We start from the raw sequence: 17,127 nt of genomic DNA, 5'->3' as shown, positions 1-17,127 counted from the left end.
TAAAGAATGTCCTAGATATTCACTAAACTTTTCCCTCTGACTCCTCTCGAGAGATAGATCTGCAAGTACACGGCCATTCCCATTCTTTCAACCAGTGACGGAAGACTTAGTAACAAATTATCTGGATACAATAAAATCTGGATCCCCTTTACATCTCGCTCCCCCCTATATTTTAGCCCTGGGCTCGAACATCATTGCGCCTATACTAACCGATATAATGAACCACTGTTTGACATCTGGTCTTGTATCCCAACACTGGAAACATGCGGTTGTTAAACCTTTATTTAAAAAATCCAGACTTGTTGCGACCCTTCTTTAGTAATTACAGACCTATTACTCTCCCTCCCATTGCATCGAAGATAATTGAAAAACGTCAACAATCAACTGACATGTTTTCTTGAGTCATAAACTCCTCCATCCTTCGCAAATGGACTTTTTACCACAACAGAGCACAGAATCGGCTCCTTTCGCTGTCATAGAAGACACTTGTCAATGACTAGATTCAGGTGGATACGCAGCCATCATCTTATTGGGCCTCAGTGCCACATTTGATACGGTGGACTACAATATATTACTACAAAGACTATCAATAGGAATTGAAGGCACCACCTTCAAGTTGTTTTCCTCCTTTCTGAGAGACCGAACCTTCCAAGTGCTTCATCGTTCCTTCTTCTCCAATATATTTTCCCTCACTTGTGGGGCTCCTTGCTGAGCCCCAATCTTTTTAACATCTATAAATCTCCCTTAGCTAAAATTGTGGAACCTTACGGTCTTTCCCTGGTATCATACGCTGACGATATTCGGTTAGTAGTTTCACTTTCCATTACTGGCAGTGCAGAACAGGCCAACCTGTCCTCCTGTCTCACAGATGTAGCTAGATGTAAGGCCAATTCTTAACATAAACTTAATGATGATAAATCAGAAGTAATGTTAGTAGGGAACTGCCTTCTCCTTAAGTCTCCAGCCCTGGTATTGGAAGTTCTAAAAGACCTTCCTCTGCCTAAGGAAAACATAAAAAGTTCAGGCTTCTGGCTAGACTCCGATCTCATGATTGACTGCCATTCTAAAAAGTTGGCCGCAACCTGTTTTGACCTACTAAGAACCATCAGAAAGATCCATTCTTAGCTAAAAGACTTATCATTCAGGCCCTTATATTATATCGTCTAGACTATGGGAACTCTCTCTTCCTTGGTTCTCCTGGCTATGTAAAAAGATTGCAGGTCGTGCAAAATGCTGCCATCTGTCTGCTTATGAACACTCCCAGACACCTCTTTGCTAAACCAGCACTGGCCTCGCTCCACTGGCTTCCCATAGAACAACCTATTAATTTAAAGGCTATTTGCCTGGCATATAAAGCCCTCCATAATAAGGGTCTGTTCTCAGGCAATTTATAACACCTTATACCCCTCAGAGGGCAATCAGATCCTCTACCGCCTTGCTGATTAACACCACTCAGTTTAAGGAAGCAATATGGGGGGGCAGTTCTTTTGCTGTTAAAGCCTACCTCTGGAATTCACTCCCTCTGGAACTTCGTCAAGAGCAGCTGGAATCTTCTTTTTGCAGGAAACTGAAGACATTTCTATTCTCAGCATACGCATCTCCTAGTTTGGCGGTCTACTTTCAGCGCTGGGAAGCCTTAGGGTAGCCAGGCACTCTAAAAATTCATTAAACCAAACAGTGTTAAGTTTAAAAATGAGTAAGTAATGAAGTAATACTATTACAAAATGTGCAGCATAATTTGCCTTTCCTTGCTGCACAATTTTTCTGTATAATTTGGCCCTCCCCTGCTGCATAATTTCAGTGGCCTTGAATATTGGGTAAGGATTAGAAACAAATTGGAGTGGATTGAGAACACGAAGGGGAAATGAAACACAGCAATATCTTATGCTGAGACTTAGAAGGATACAGTGCAATAGGTGACTTGCAGTCACTTCACCTGCCACTGTAGGGTATCCATCTTATCTTCCGCCCGCTCTAAGCACTCATGATACCTCAGTGCATTGTTGTACTACACTCTGTGCTTTAAGTCGTCAGTAGGCAGTTTGAGTCTCTGAAAACATGCGAACAGTTTGTGAAATGCAAGAAGGAGAATTCAGTTTTTGTTTAGGAGAATATTGTTTATTTTCTTTTGTCATGTGCAATCAAGAGAATGGACGCAACCAGATAGCTTTAAATGTGTCCTTTTCCTAATGACTGAATTGTGGCCTTGGCTGGCTTTCCTAACCATTGTATGATTTCTCACAAATATGTTAGCAGGGTGCTATTTCTTAGGAGATGTGTCAGAAACAGAAATAAAAATCTTTACATGTAAATCAATTATTGTCTTATTGTCTTTGAAGCTTAAGATTTTGACCTAAGGTATGATTGCAATGTCATATATACCTCCTTTTACTACACAGGAGAAACGAGAGAAGAGCGAACCTTCCGCAACTGGATGAACTCACTTGGAGTAAATCCAAATGTAAACCATCTTTACAGGTATGTTTAATTTCTTTCTATTACTTGCCTAGGCTTTTCCCACACGTTCGTCTTCAGACACATATGTTGTTTTAGGACTTAATGCTCACAGGTCTATAGGAATTCTTAGAACTGTTTTCATAGGAAATCCAAAGGAAGAAAGTTGGAGATGTTGAAGCATAATTGTTTTCCTAAAAATGTTTTAAGCCATTTAGGTGCCTTATTTTACTTGATGGCTATGTCTTGTCGTTTTTGTACTAAAAGCTGAAATTTCGAGCTAGAGAAGTGCCTTAAGCAATCTAAGAGAAAACAAATCATGGCCTGTTACATTTATAGCTTCTATACCATACTGTGAAGTTTTAAGCCCTTTGAAGTTTACACTTCATTTTTGTAATTAGACTTCTATTGTAATGGTCAATGCATGCAATAATGGTTATAGTGAGGATGAGATGAATGCATTGCTGAATATGTAGTAGAGATAAAACGACATTAAGCAATCAAGATAAAAACATTTCTCAGACATACTGCTGACTTAAGAGTGGAACAGGATCCCAAAGATTACTGGCAGAGCTTGAGAAGGGTCTGTGCGGTACCTATGGTGTCGGTCAACCAGGCAGGAGCACACTAGGGTTTTTTAGGACCTAAAATACAGCTCTTCCCATTTATGCTGAGCCAGTTATGCATCATCCATTGTTGCAAGCTGAAAGGCAGTCTTTGACAGGCGAATAACTTCCTGATTTATTTGGACTACTGATTTGATTTTTTTTGTCATTGGCATACCGTGACTATCCAGTGTTCTGGCTGTTGAGGATAGTTGTGAGAGGTTCTGCGTAACTGATGAAGAAGCCCCGCAACATTTATGGGTGCTGCAGGTTATTTATGGCTGACTGGCGAGGTACAATCATCCAGGTACTTGCGAACATCCTGCACTATGGCAACGCTTTGTATGTAGATATGGCAGATTCTCAGTTACAAGTTAATCAGAACACAGCAAACAGACTACTTTGCGGTTTACCAAATAGATCACCGTTGGATCCAACATTAAAATACTTCACTGACTGCCATTGCTCAAGTGGGGAGTATCTTCAAGTGGGTAGCCAATTCTCATTGGGCCATCTACACATCTGCCCCTTTTTACCATAACAATATAATCATAAATTGTCAGCTGACAAGAGTCTTCAAATCTTCTAACCACGCCCTAATTAAGCATCTCTGTTTTAGAAGCAAGGCACTGGAATTATCTACCACTCGGGCTGTGACTAATTCCGGAGCTTTCTTTTAGGGAGAATCTTAAATCTGGCTTTTTTTTTTGTTTTAAATCCCCACCTCTTGTGGAGTTTGTTTCTCTCCCATTCAAACTAGACTACGCAAGCATAGCCTTTTAATAGGAGTATTGTGGACTTACAAATCATATTACCATTGGACTAAGAACTAGCTTCACATGTTGGGTACAGTTTGAAAGGAAATAGTTGGGACATTGGCCCACAGATCTTTTATATTGGGCTGATGAGAACACCATTGTGATCCACTTTTAAAGGCCAACCATAGATCGTGAATAAAATAATGCACCGTTTTGACCCTAATCTATCTGTCAGCAGTTCTGCTGTAGGGAACTTGACTGAGCTGAAACATACTAATTGCCCCTTGAAATATCAGTTCTGCAAAGCACAAACAAAACAAATCCCACTATGGACGGCACAGTCTGGACTACCAAAAGCCATTAAAAGCCCGCTTTACCAAACACATTAGTGATGCCCTCAACATAAAATAGCAAGTCATTTCATATTTGCCTGGATATATCCTAATCTGATATCTTGAAAAACACCCCCCTACTGCATCATAACACCGTAAGGATGTTCTATATTTGTTTTAGTCGGAAGTAACCAAAATTCTGACTTTGTCCACAAAAATCCCGAACCATCACACACATAACTTTCCACTACTGCTTCAAATCTACCTCTACCATATCATGACCCTTGGAGAACGTGGACGGGTAAAACTAGCCCTCAAGTAAAAATTTCACTTTCTCATGCTACCTTGCTGAGCCTCAGTCATTAAACAGTATCTTGTTCAATCATTTTGGACGCCACTAAAATACTAAATTAATATGTTCAATAATTTCTGGCAACACCGTTATGACAACCTGATGCCTTCTAAAATAGTAACTTCCAGGTCTGAAATATGGCATCATTACACTCCTGAAAAAACCCATGAGGAGACCTCAATATCCTGATGAAAATACTGGCCAATCGCTAACCTATCCTACCCCAATGAAACCATTGAAATCAGGGCTACAAGACAACTGCAAAAATGTGCGGAAATTAACCCTCCCCTTCATGCCCAGCAGTCTGGGCTGCAGCCCTTAAGAGGCACTTATACTTTGGCATTTAAAAGAGTAAAGCTCCTACTTTTCCATAGACAAAGACAAGAAATCAGCCTTAATAGTACTTGGGCTATCAGCTCACTTAAGATAACTACATTCGACTAAATAAATGAGTGGCCCTGACTGGCTTAATCCCACTCGTGGTTTCTGGGGTTTGTTTGAAACCATAGCCAAAGATTTGCATCATTGGAGCCATTTGTTACAAACACACACACACACACACACACACACACACACACACACACACACTCACAGAATAAAACAAGAACTATATAAATCCAACATACACAAGCAAGGATACACATTTTCAAAGATTAGACTTCAGTATAGTTCTTAGAAACACAATAGCTCCAACTGGGGCTATTTCGATGTTGACTGAGTCATTCCCAACAGTCCAACGCCACTCGCAGTGGAGTACGGGCCAGTCATGGAGTTGCACGGACCCTCCAGTGCAGTACCTTGAAAACAAAATAAAGAAGTTGCATGGAGTCGGGGAGGTGAGGCGTCGCTGGCGACAGTGCAGTGTTGGTCCCTAACTGCTACCGGGGAGGTGAGGTGTTGGATCCTTACTGCGAGGCACGGAAGGTGATGCGTTGGTTCCTTACAGTTGCAGGGGAGGTGATGAGGTATCGGTTCCTTATGATCCGCTGGGGTTGATAAATCCAGCAGGTCAAGATGTGTGGTGCATCGCAGTGTCACGACCACAAATTCTGTGGTGGAGTCGGGTGTCCCGGATGTCGGGGACACGGCACTCAGGACTCGCGCTGTGGTGTGACTTCAGAGGTGTTGCAGCAGCGTCTGGCCTGCAGCAACGATCGTGGTCATTGCACTCAGCGAGGACCACATCTCCTGGTGCAGGCATTGGCTCGGAGTCAGACTCTGGCACTGCTTCTGAAGTCGTTCTGGAGTCTATGCACTTGTTTTGTTTCTTGGTTTTCACCAGAATTCACTTCCAGGGGCCCAGGGACTGGATCTGGCACCACTTGCCAAGTCAGGACTCTCAGCAAGAAAGACCAGTTGCTGGCAGATGAAGTATTTGATGTCCCTGAGATATCTAACAGGAGGCAAGCTCAGTTCAAGCCCTTATAGAACCTTGGAAAACAAGATAAAGTAAAGTCCAGTCCTTTCGCTCCAAGGACAGAAGCAGCAAGCGGCAGGCCAGCACAGCAAACCAACAGGCAGAGTGGCAGTCCCTCCTGCAGTATCTAGCTTTTCTTCTTGGCAGAATGCACTCAATCCAGAAGTGTTCTGAAGTTGTGGTCTCAGAAGTCCAGTACTTATACTCATTTGTGCCTTTGAAGTAGGCAAACCTCAAAGGAAAGACTTTGTAGTGCACAATACCCTGCCTTTCCTGCCCTGGCCCCAGACACACTCCAGGGGGTTAGAGACTGCTTTGTGTAAGGACAGGCACAGCCCTATTCAGGTGCAAATGTCCGCTTCTCCCATCATTCTAGCCAAGGAGGACCCATCTGGATATGCAGGGCAGACCTCAGCTCCATTTGTGTGACTGTCTAGAGTGAATTCATAACCAGCCTAACTGTCAGTCACCAGATCCTCGGGGTCTGTGCACTTTCCCAACACTTCCACCACAAAACAGCTCCAATACTCTGATTAGATTTGTCACAGAGTCTAAGAGAGTCCAAGTGGGGAAAAGGGGATTAGCAAGGAAACAGCTGGGAAGGATACCTGTAGGAAGCAAAAGGTTAAAACACACAACATCAAAATTACATCTCAAAATCAGTACTAGGCTATGACTCTAAGCATCGTCATTCTGAAAACATGAACAATCTAAGCATAGACTTAAACTGACTGGATACCTGTGAGGGAATCAAGAAAGGTTAAATGAAACTTTCAAATTCAAATACTTTCATTTGCATGAGAATCAAGAAACATTCTGAATAATTTATAAAACATCATATGAATCTTTTTTGAGAAAGCATATTAGGAACACACAACATTACATCTAGAACTCTGGCTTTTTTTGTTCTCTCAAATTGTCGGAACATGAATTGCGCACATTGCAGATTTTCACATAGGTAGTAAACACCATAGAAGGATTGTGCACCATGAATAACATAACATAGATTCGAGGAATAAACCACGTGACTTGTCAACTCGAAGACTACCAAGTAAATGCTTTAGAATGGTAGCGCATAATGAACACCGTGATTTCAAAACACAGAAAAATGAATTGCGCGTCTTGCCGATTCGAATGCCACCATGTAACTGCCAAGGAATGGTAGCGCACAATGAAACATAAGTGCGAGGCACTCTTTACAAGTAAATACAAATTACAAGACCAAGTCAGAAATATAGCAAAAAAGGGTTCACAATCCAAATCAAAAACGTTCCAATGTGTAGGGCTAATGTAGCTTCTTACTTTTCTGTTTCAATTTCTTCTTTTTCTTTACATTTATTTATTCTTACTATATTTTTGTCCTCTTTATTTGGGACATTTGGGTGCACTTACCCAGTCGGATATTTGAGCAATTTGGTGTTCTAATTTTCATTATGTATCTGTAATTTCCAGCCCTGAAGAAGTCGTTGGGGTTATTTGCCCATGACGAAACACGTGTTGGCTTGGAAGAACGGGTGTTTGGACTGTTGTGAAGACTTCACTCAATAAACTATGTGAAATGGACTACACATTGGAACGTTTTTGATTTGGATTGTGAACCCTTTTGTGCTATATTTCTGACTTGGTCTTGTAATTTGTATTTACTTGTAAAGAGTGCCTCGCACTTATGTTTCACTAATTTTGGTTTTCGTAAACCCTTAGGGTTGGGTGTGGTCCCTTGTGTAGGCACCTTTTGAAGCACAATTTTGGCCTGACTTTCCCAGAGCGCCTTTTCTTGTCCCTCTTTATACACCCCCCCCTCTTCTTTATCAATTTTGGTAGCGCACAATGAATACCAAGGGTTAAATCACAAGAACCTGATTAGCGCGTCTTGCCAATTCGAATGCCACCATGTAACTGTCAAAGAATGGTAGCGCACAATGAATAACATGAATTAAGCACGAGGAAAGAATCGCGCGCCTTGCCGATTCTAGTATCAGCATGCAAATTCCACGAAACGCCCATGCGCACATTCACACGCACAAGAGTAAAATTGTTTATCATGCAAGAATTCGGCCCAAGAACTCGAGCGTCCTCGATAACGGGGTCGGGGGCCCAGCCCAACATCCATTCTACTGCCCTGATTAAGGATCACCAATGTAAAATGAAGGGAGGAGGCCTGGAAGATCAAAGTAGGCCACCGGAACAGGAGCTCAGGAAGTTGCTACTGCTCTGCACCGGGACCTGAATAGTGAGCACGTGGAGCTGGGCTGGCTCCCTTATATACAGGGAGTGCAGAATTATTAGGCAAGTTGTATTTTTGAGGATTAATTTTATTATTGAACAACAACCATGTTCTCAATGAACCCAAAAAACTCATTAATATCAAAGCTGAATATTTTTGGAAGTAGTTTTTAGTTTGTTTTTAGTTTTAGCTATGTTAGGGGGATATCTGTGTGTGCAGGTGACTATTACTGTGCATAATTATTAGGCAACTTAACAAAAAAAAAATATATACCCATTTCAATTATTTATTATTACCAGTGAAACCAATATAACATCTCAACATTCACAAATATACATTTCTGACATTCAAAAACAAAACAAAAACAAATCAGTGACCAATATAGCCACCTTTCTTTGCAAGGACACTCAAAAGCCTGCCATCCATGGATTCTGTCAATGTTTTGATCTGTTCACCATCAACATTGCGTGCAGCAGCAACCACAGCCTCCCAGACACTGTTCAGAGAGGTGTACTGTTTTCCCTCCTTGTAAATCTCACATTTGATGATGGACCACAGGTTCTCAATGGGGTTCAGATCAGGTGAACAAGGAGGCCATGTCATTAGATTTCCTTCTTTTATGCCCTTTCTTGCCAGCCACGCTGTGGAGTACTTGGACGCGTGTGATGGAGCATTGTCCTGCATGAAAATCATGTTTTTCTTGAAGGATGCAGACTTCTTCCTGTACCACTGCTTGAAGAAGGTGTCTTCCAGGAACTGGCAGTAGGACTGGGAGTTGAGCTTGACTCCATCCTCAACCCGAAAAGGCCCCACAAGCTCATCTTTGATGATACCAGCCCAAACCAGTACTCCACCTCCACCTTGCTGGCGTCTGAGTCGGACTGGAGCTCTCTGCCCTTTACCAATCCAGCCACGGGCCCATCCAACTGGCCCATCAAGACTCACTCTCATTTCATCAGTCCATAAAACCTTAGAAAAATCAGTCTTGAGATATTTATTGGCCCAGTCTTGACATTTCAGCTTGTGTGTCTTGTTCAGTGGTGGTCGTCTTTCAGCCTTTCTTACCTTGGCCATGTCTCTGAGTATTGCACACCTTGTGCTTTTGGGCACTCCAGTGATGTTGCAGCTCTGAAATATGGCCAAACTGGTGGCAAGTGGCATCGTGGCAGCTGCACGCTTGACTTTTCTCAGTTCATGGGCAGTTATTTTGCGCCTTGGTTTTTCCACACGCTTCTTGCAACCCTGTTGACTATTTTGAATGAAACGCTTGATTGTTCGATGATCACGCTTCAGAAGCTTTGCAATTTTAAGAGTGCTGCATCCCTCTGCAAGATATCTCACTATTTTTGACTTTTCTGAGCCTGTCAAGTCCTTCTTTTGACCCATTTTGCCAAAGGAAAGGAAGTTGCCTAATAATTATGCACACCTGATATAGGGTGTTGATGTCATTAGACCACACCCCTTCTCATTACAGAGATGCACATCACCTAATATGCTTAATTGGTAGTAGGCTTTCGAGCCTATATAGCTTGGAGTAAGACAACATGCATAAAGAGGATGATGTGGTCAAAATACTCATTTGCCTAATAATTCTGCACTCCCTGTAGAGTGTTGGCCCAGCCCACAAACCACACCCAGGCAAGCTGCAGGGAAAGTTTCTCGAAGGCCCTGGAAGGGGACCACACCCTGACACAGTCTGGAAACCTGCAGCAGTACATAGCATGTGAACAGTATTTATATGCATGCTGAACATAAGTCTTTAAGATTAAACTCTGCAATGCAAAAGGCTAAACAACATCATATCACAATGCATAACTTATGTTAGCTTGAAACTGTTGGGTTTTTGCATTCTTGTCGCCCGTAGAGTGCGCACTGCCCTGATGTTGATACTGTCATCCTGACCCAGAGGTTTATTCCATAGACAGGCAGAGGTACAGAATGGTTAAGCAAGAAAATGCCCACTTTCTAAAAGTGGCATTTTCAAACTTACGATTTAAAAACCAACTTCACCAAAAGATATATTTTTAAATTGAGAGTCCAGAGACCTCAAACTCCACATCTGCATCTGCTCCCAATGGGAAATGACACTTATAAGTTATTTCAAGGCAATCCCCATGTTAACCAATGGTAGAGATAAGCATTGCAGTAGTGAAAGCCAAATCTAGCAGTATTTCACTCTCAGGACATGCCCTACCTTTAAAATACACTGCACCCTGCCCATTTGGCTCCCTTGGGGGCCTACCTTAGCTATGACTTACATGTAGTAAAAGGTAAGGTTTGGGCCTGGCAAGGAGGCACACTTGCCAAGTTGAACTGGCATTAAAGCTGCCCACACAAACACTGAAGTGGCAGGTCTGAGACATGTTTACAGGGCTACTCATGTGAGTGGCACAATCAGTGCTGGAGGCCCACTAGAAGCATTAGATTTTCAGGCGCTGGGCACACACTGTGCACTGTACTAGGGACTTACTAGTAAATTAAATATGCCAATCATGGATAAACCAGTTACCAATACCATTTTAGACAGAACACTTACTATTTAGCACGGGTCAGCAGTGGTAAAGTGCCCAGATAGTCATTGGTGTTGGACCTGGCCCTTTTTTCAGGGTCGTCCCCCAAACGTTTTTGCCTCCTTCCTCCTATTTGTTTCTGACCTGTTTTTGTTGGCCATGCTAGCTTGAATCCAGTGGCACAGTGAGCAAGGGACCCACGTTGGGCCCAAACGTTGAGGCATGATGAGCAAAAGAACAATGGATTAAAACCAGATCTGTCACTGGGGGTGAGTGTTTGAAAAATGTCAGCACTCCGTCCATCATCCTTTTGTGTTGCTAAAGTTGCCCTAAATGGGAAAGGTATGCCCAGATGTCGGTCCCATGCTCACTGTGCAGCTGCTTTTACACTAGCCTGGCTGATGAAGAGTGATACCCTGAAACTGTTCCAGGATGCTTGTTTACAATCCAGGGAGGGCCTGACAGTCCGGGCTGTACTGTTACCATGGGGAACAGGGTCAAGACTGATTTGCATATGGCTGGGTCCAAACTGGGCTGGCATGGTGAGCAAAAGAAGGATGGACTAAACCCAAATCTGTGCTTGGGGGTGAGTGTTTGAATACTTCCAGCACTCCGTCCATCCTCGTTTTGTGTTGGTGAAGTATCCATATACCCTTTTTTAATTACATTTACAGTACAGAGCAGTAGGACATTCCTTTTTGCACTGGACACCAGGAGCCCTGTTGGCATTGGTTTACAGCCTCCCTAAACCTGGTAAAGTGCTACAAAGCTGTTTATAGTCTAGCATAATGTTTGCACTGGCATACTAAAATGAGTTGTTTTTATACTCTGGGAATGGCATAGTAAAAGGAGTTATTTATTTAGTCTGTGAATGATCGGCACAATGGTGCTCAGCTTGGGTGTCATGCTTGTGTTGGCCATATAATGGTAATTATTTGTATATTATGTTTTGAAATTATGAGCAATGCTTTGACTGATTGGTGAAACCTATTTGCATCCATCTATTTTCTCTCCCCCATTCACCCGGTCGGGTGATCATTTATTAGGATATTCATCCATGCATGCACCGCTACTCATTCATCAATCCACTCACTTATCTATCTAACTTTTGACTAGTTCTTGCTCGCACATCTACACAAACTCTCAATCTCGCCAATCAATGAAGAAGCACATTTGTGAATAAAAGAGCCATTTTAGAGGTGTTAGCAATGCTTGTCCAACTCGTTGCCTCTGTGAAATATTTTAATGTCTGCTTTCACTATTTTTTTAATTAAATATAATGTTAATCTTTTGATTATTATTAGTGACTTGCAGGACGCTGTGGTGATTTTACAGTTGTATGAAAAGATAAAAGTTCCTGTAAACTGGAGCAAAGTTAACATGCCACCATATCCAAAACTTGGAGCTAATATGAAAAAGGTAAATCAATTGGATTTAAAATCTGTCTAATGTTTTGCATTATAAGCAAATAATCCTATCATATGTAACAAATAACATCTAAAAGATGGAAGGTAAGATGCTTTACACCCCTACCTCAGAGGTAGACTTTAGTACTTGATTTTTTTTTTTTTTTACTCAGGTGACTTGCCGTAAGTCGAGAACATGCATGATACTTCACAGTGCCTTCATTCCAGAGTCTCAGACTCAAACCATGCTTATTCTAAATTGTGTTTGCCTACATGTCTGTATATGTCTAAATGACTTTATACATATTCTACTAGGAAGAATTTACACACTACCAGTGTTAACCATTTTATTCTGTTTACAAATTAGAAGTCATTGCTGAATGTGCCCTTTAGATGTAGCTAATAGGATCCGGAGGCCTCCAGGTAGCCCACACTCCCCCCCCGCCAGCTATACACAGACCGACAAGCTTAATTTGTTGGAAGTGGTTTTTATTTAACACCAATTATTTTCTTTATAGCAAACAGTCATAAGTCAAGCATGAAGAACATTGCACACATATTTACAATAACTACAAGTCCTGTTAATTAGTGACCATAAATCTTTATTCTGACAGGATCCCTTCCTGTCCTGAACCACCATTGGACCACACAGGTGACCCATATCTCACCTGTATCCCTAGGAGGGGCGGTTACCCTGACTACACCGATCCTTGTCCTCACGCCCAGGGTTCTGCCTCAGCCCCCCCCCCCCCCCCCTCCAAGCATCAATCATACTCTGGGTGTAACGGGGCGGCCAAGAGCTGGAGCCCCATGGCCCCCCAAGCGATCTGACCTCCCTTACCCCTTGATCTTTTGTGTACGTTCTCAGGTTGGCTCAGAACTTCAGGATCCTATCACTGGTGTCCTCCCGGGGCCCCAACCGTGGGGACCCCCCTGTTATTTCTAGTCACTTTTATATCTCAATTTCCACCATGAGTGCGGCCAGGGCCCCAAAGGTCCTTTGTCCTCCCCACCCTTAAAAAGACTACGAGCAAAATACCACATGTCATGGATGAATTGATCAGTACCTGCATCCGACAGATGCACCTGGTCCTTGTGAAACATGTGGGGGCCTTTTAAGAGTTTGTGGGGGATGTTCCATAACCTTCCTGGGCCCGGGCAAAGTTTGGCCAAATCGGCGTTGAGACGGCGTACTGAAACATTTGATTGTCCTTGATTTGATCCCTTCTCCCCATTTGCGTCGAGGAACCATATGGGACCAGGCAATTCCTGCATTTGGGAATAGTTTCGCCTACTTTGTGATCTACAAGAATATTGTTTCTTTTAGTGCCTTTCGACCCAACTGCACCAAGTCGTTGCCTCCTAAGTGGATGATAAGATCCGGGGACTGGAGCCCCCCAAAACCCTTCGCTACATTGACCAATCGCTGGAGTTGAGTGATTCCCACTCCTCCAATTCCACACCAACGGAAAGCCACGCCTTGCACCATCGCCAGATTCGACCCACGGAGCTGTTGCACCCGGTACGCCGCCCGTCGAACAAAAGAATGCCCCAAAACCCAAACTACATGCTGAGACATTGCACTGAAATGAAAAGAAAAGAGCGTGAGGAGAATCGCATACAGAATAAAATGCTGACATCATGCTAGTTTGGGCTGAATGTATCGCCTATAGCACTCCAATGACCAATGCCCGATACCCTTTACCGCGGCCGCCGCCAATGTTGCTGCCCCAATACGAAAGGAATGGGAGGAGTACCCTTTTTGGTCAATCCCTATTGCCCTCAGCGCTAACTTGAACACCTCTAACAATTAGTAGCGTGAGAAGCAGTCCCCGTTAGAATGGATGAACAAGGCAGAGGAGCCTGATGGAGGCCAAACCGAGAGGTAAGTATTCGTCAGTCACAGGGCAAAGGGGGGAGCCGATCGCGGCACTAAGTGTGATGCGCCCTCCTCTTTTAACCTGATCAGTTTTAGAATTGCGCAGGACTATTGTTAGAAAACCAGGACTGAGTGACACGTCTTCCCTCTGCACCCCTCCTGCGTGGTCGCCCCTGGAGGAGCCTACCAGTTCACTGATGCAGAAAGCCCCTTAAAAAGCTACAAAAAATGTCGCTGAAAATAGTGCTGACTCAGCCTGGGAGGAGCAGACAGATGGGAGTGCGCGCAGAAGACTGTCCAGCAGGGGGGGGGGGCAGACACAGGGCGCCTAGAATCCGCACTAACCTGGGCCGTCCTGGCCCAACCCGCTATGGCCTGTTTTATAATAAGAGTTCAGAGGTGCCTCCATGTTCTTGATCCTAGCGAAGAAGCGTATCGCAGACAGGTAAGCCTTTGCACAAGATACCGGGCATCCAATGGTTTTTAAATGCTGTAGAAATGCGCAGACTGCTGCCTCAGAGAATACCTCAGAAATATGCTGCGCATGTAAAAACCGCCTGTAATGGTAGAAATCGTTCTCATATGCCCTCCTAGTGCATGCCGCTAGAGATGTTGCTACTAAATCTGGGAGGGCGGGGCACTAATTTTCTACAGAGATTCTGGGAACGCCGTCATCTTCTCCATTGCCCGGGGATGGTACCGCTGAAAATCCTGCATTAATGAGCGAGACAGGGCGTCAGCAGCGTTGTTATGAACCCCTGGCACATGTTTAGCCCTGAAGGTAATGTGTTGTAAGCAAGACAAAATGAAACTCTTTAACAGGCGTAGGACCAGTGGGCAAGTAGCCCGTTGGCGATTAATGACTTCAACTACTGCCATGTTGTCAGACCAAAAGATTACAACTCTATTTTTCAATTAATTCGCCCATATATTGACTGGCACGACAATGGGGAATAATTCCAGAAAGGCTATGTTCTTCGTCCAACCACAACTAACCCATTCCGCTGGCCAGGCTGCCGTGCACCACAGGGGGCCCAATATTGCACCAAAACCCAAGCTACCCGCCGAGTCAGTGTACAGGCCCAGCGCAGTGCTGTAAATTGCCTGGTGAGGCCAAATTACAGCCCCATTGAAATCTCGCAGAAAAACCTCCCACAACCTTAAATCCTCCCTGACCTCCAAAGACAACCGAATGAGGTGATTTCTGTTAGCCCGGCCATTGACCGAGCAATAGATCTAGAAAAGGGGCGGGCCATGGGATTGATCCTTAGCACAAAATTCAGCTGACCCCCCCAGCACCTGAAGCTGGTGGAGGGTAACTTTTTTATGTCATAGCATTGTGTGAATGGACTCCTTTAACACCTGTAGCTTATCCTGCGGTAAGCGACACTCCCCTGCCACGGAATCCATCTCAATTCCCAAGAAGGTAATGCAAGAAGAGGGACCAGCAGTTTTGTCTGGGGCCAAAGGGACCCCGAATTCTTCAAACATTGTGATCAACGCCTGGAGTGCCCACCCACATTTTGCAGACCTAGGAGTGCCCAAAACTAAGAAATCATCCAAGTAATGAATGATGTCGCGGTGCCCAGTGCGAAGTGAAAAAACCCACTAAAGGAATGTGCTGAACTGCTCAAAGTAACTGCATGATATACTACAACCCATGGGCATGCATTTATCATAGAAATACTTCCCCTGAAATTGGAAACCCAGCAAGTGGTAGTCCTCTGGGTGGACAGGAAGAAGTCTAAAGGCTGACTCAATGTCAGTTTTTGCTAACGAGCCCCATGGCCTGAAGCCCTGACCTTTTATAAGGTGTTGTCAACAGATGCATAATGAACAGAGCATAGCTGAGGATCAATGGCATCATTTACTGATGCCCCCGAGGGGCAGATAAATTATGAATCCGTCTGAACTGCCCTGGCTCCCTCTTAGGAACCACACCCAACGGGTAACAAACAAAGCCTACCAGGGGGGGCCCTGGAAGGGGCCTGCTAGCCTACCCCAGCGCACATTCTTTAGCTAACTTCTTGGCCACCGCGAGCGGGTTCCGTGAAGCGGAGATTACGTTTTTGCAGTGATTCACCGGTGGAACATTAAATGCTGGGATCCTAAAATCAGAAGAAAAACCCTGAAGAAGTATCTTTGCAGAATCAGAAGCGGGGTAAGCCTGTAACCATGGGAGCAAGGTGACCAACTTGATAGGGGATTGCAAGGGGGGGGTCAGTTAGAGGGCTTAATTGCATCTCTACCTTTTTCTTTAGAGTTCTTGATGCATTTAAATTCTGGGTGGGAAGGGTGTCCACAAAAGGAACAGTTATGCCTGAACTTGCAGGACCCAGCGGGGTGCGAACACACCTTTCTGTTGAACGCCCAACAGGATCCCTTTTTTTCGCCTGAAAATTGCGAACGAAAGGGTTGCCTCCCAGGGACTTTGTTGTTAACGCACTCCAACCAAACATTAACTTCTGTCTGATCCCAACCAATGGAAGGATCTTCCACTTTAGCCCAGCGGAACTCCCTATCATATTCCAACCAGACAGACCCCCCATAAGTGTGCTGAGCCTTAAGTATCTTGTTTGCATAGTAAATCAATGAGGTGCTCAACTCTGTTTTTTTTTTCTAACAATACCGTCATGAATACATTAAAACCAAATAACCATTTTGTAATGTTCTCCACTTTAGGCTTCCTGTCCCCAGAGGAGGAAGGCTTAGCCTCCTTATCTTTAGCATCCACCTCCCTTCTTCTTGCCCTAATTAATGAAAATACGTCCACAAAATCGCCTTTCCAAATTGTTTCTTTTACCTCTGCACTAACGTGTGCTGCCAGCTTACCTGGTCTTGATAGTAATGCATCAGTTGACCCTTCCTTTGCAGAATTATCCTGGCCTGGATTTTTGCTGATACTGGGCAACACATTTGAAAGTACAGGGGTTGCAGTAACTACAGTGCACGGTGTCGGGGTGGCACGCGGACTGTTTGACGCCTGGGATGTATTTGAGGTATGCACTGCCGCCAACGCGTCTACTTGGCGTTTCAGTTCCAACAATTAATTTTGCAAGGAATCATTAGCAACTCAGGGAGTTGTGGGCGGGGGTGTGCTGCTGGCAGGGCTGTTAATGCTGGCTAATACCTCCAATAAGGCCTGCCTGGACGAGTCATGTACCTGCGCCTGTTGCCCCGGTGCCTGGGG

General features: G+C 44.0%; 1 protein-coding gene across 3 annotated transcripts in view; it reads left to right on the top strand.

Moving 5' to 3' along the window:
- The window catches only part of PLS3 (plastin 3), a 355,067-nt gene that overhangs the window by 295,573 nt on the left and 42,367 nt on the right, over positions 1-17,127 (top strand). For all 3 annotated transcript variants that reach the window (XM_069212548.1, XM_069212549.1, XM_069212550.1), the window contains exons 11-12: positions 2,400-2,478; positions 11,957-12,071. In XM_069212548.1, coding sequence (XP_069068649.1) covers positions 2,400-2,478; positions 11,957-12,071 — 194 coding nt within the window. The remainder of the gene's footprint in view (positions 1-2,399; positions 2,479-11,956; positions 12,072-17,127) is intronic.

This window comes from Pleurodeles waltl, chromosome 2_1 (genome assembly GCF_031143425.1).
Source record: "Pleurodeles waltl isolate 20211129_DDA chromosome 2_1, aPleWal1.hap1.20221129, whole genome shotgun sequence".
Classification (NCBI taxonomy): Eukaryota; Metazoa; Chordata; class Amphibia; order Caudata; family Salamandridae; genus Pleurodeles; species Pleurodeles waltl.
Note: the sequence above shows the minus strand (reverse complement) of the source record. Positions and strands in the feature narration are given on the sequence as shown.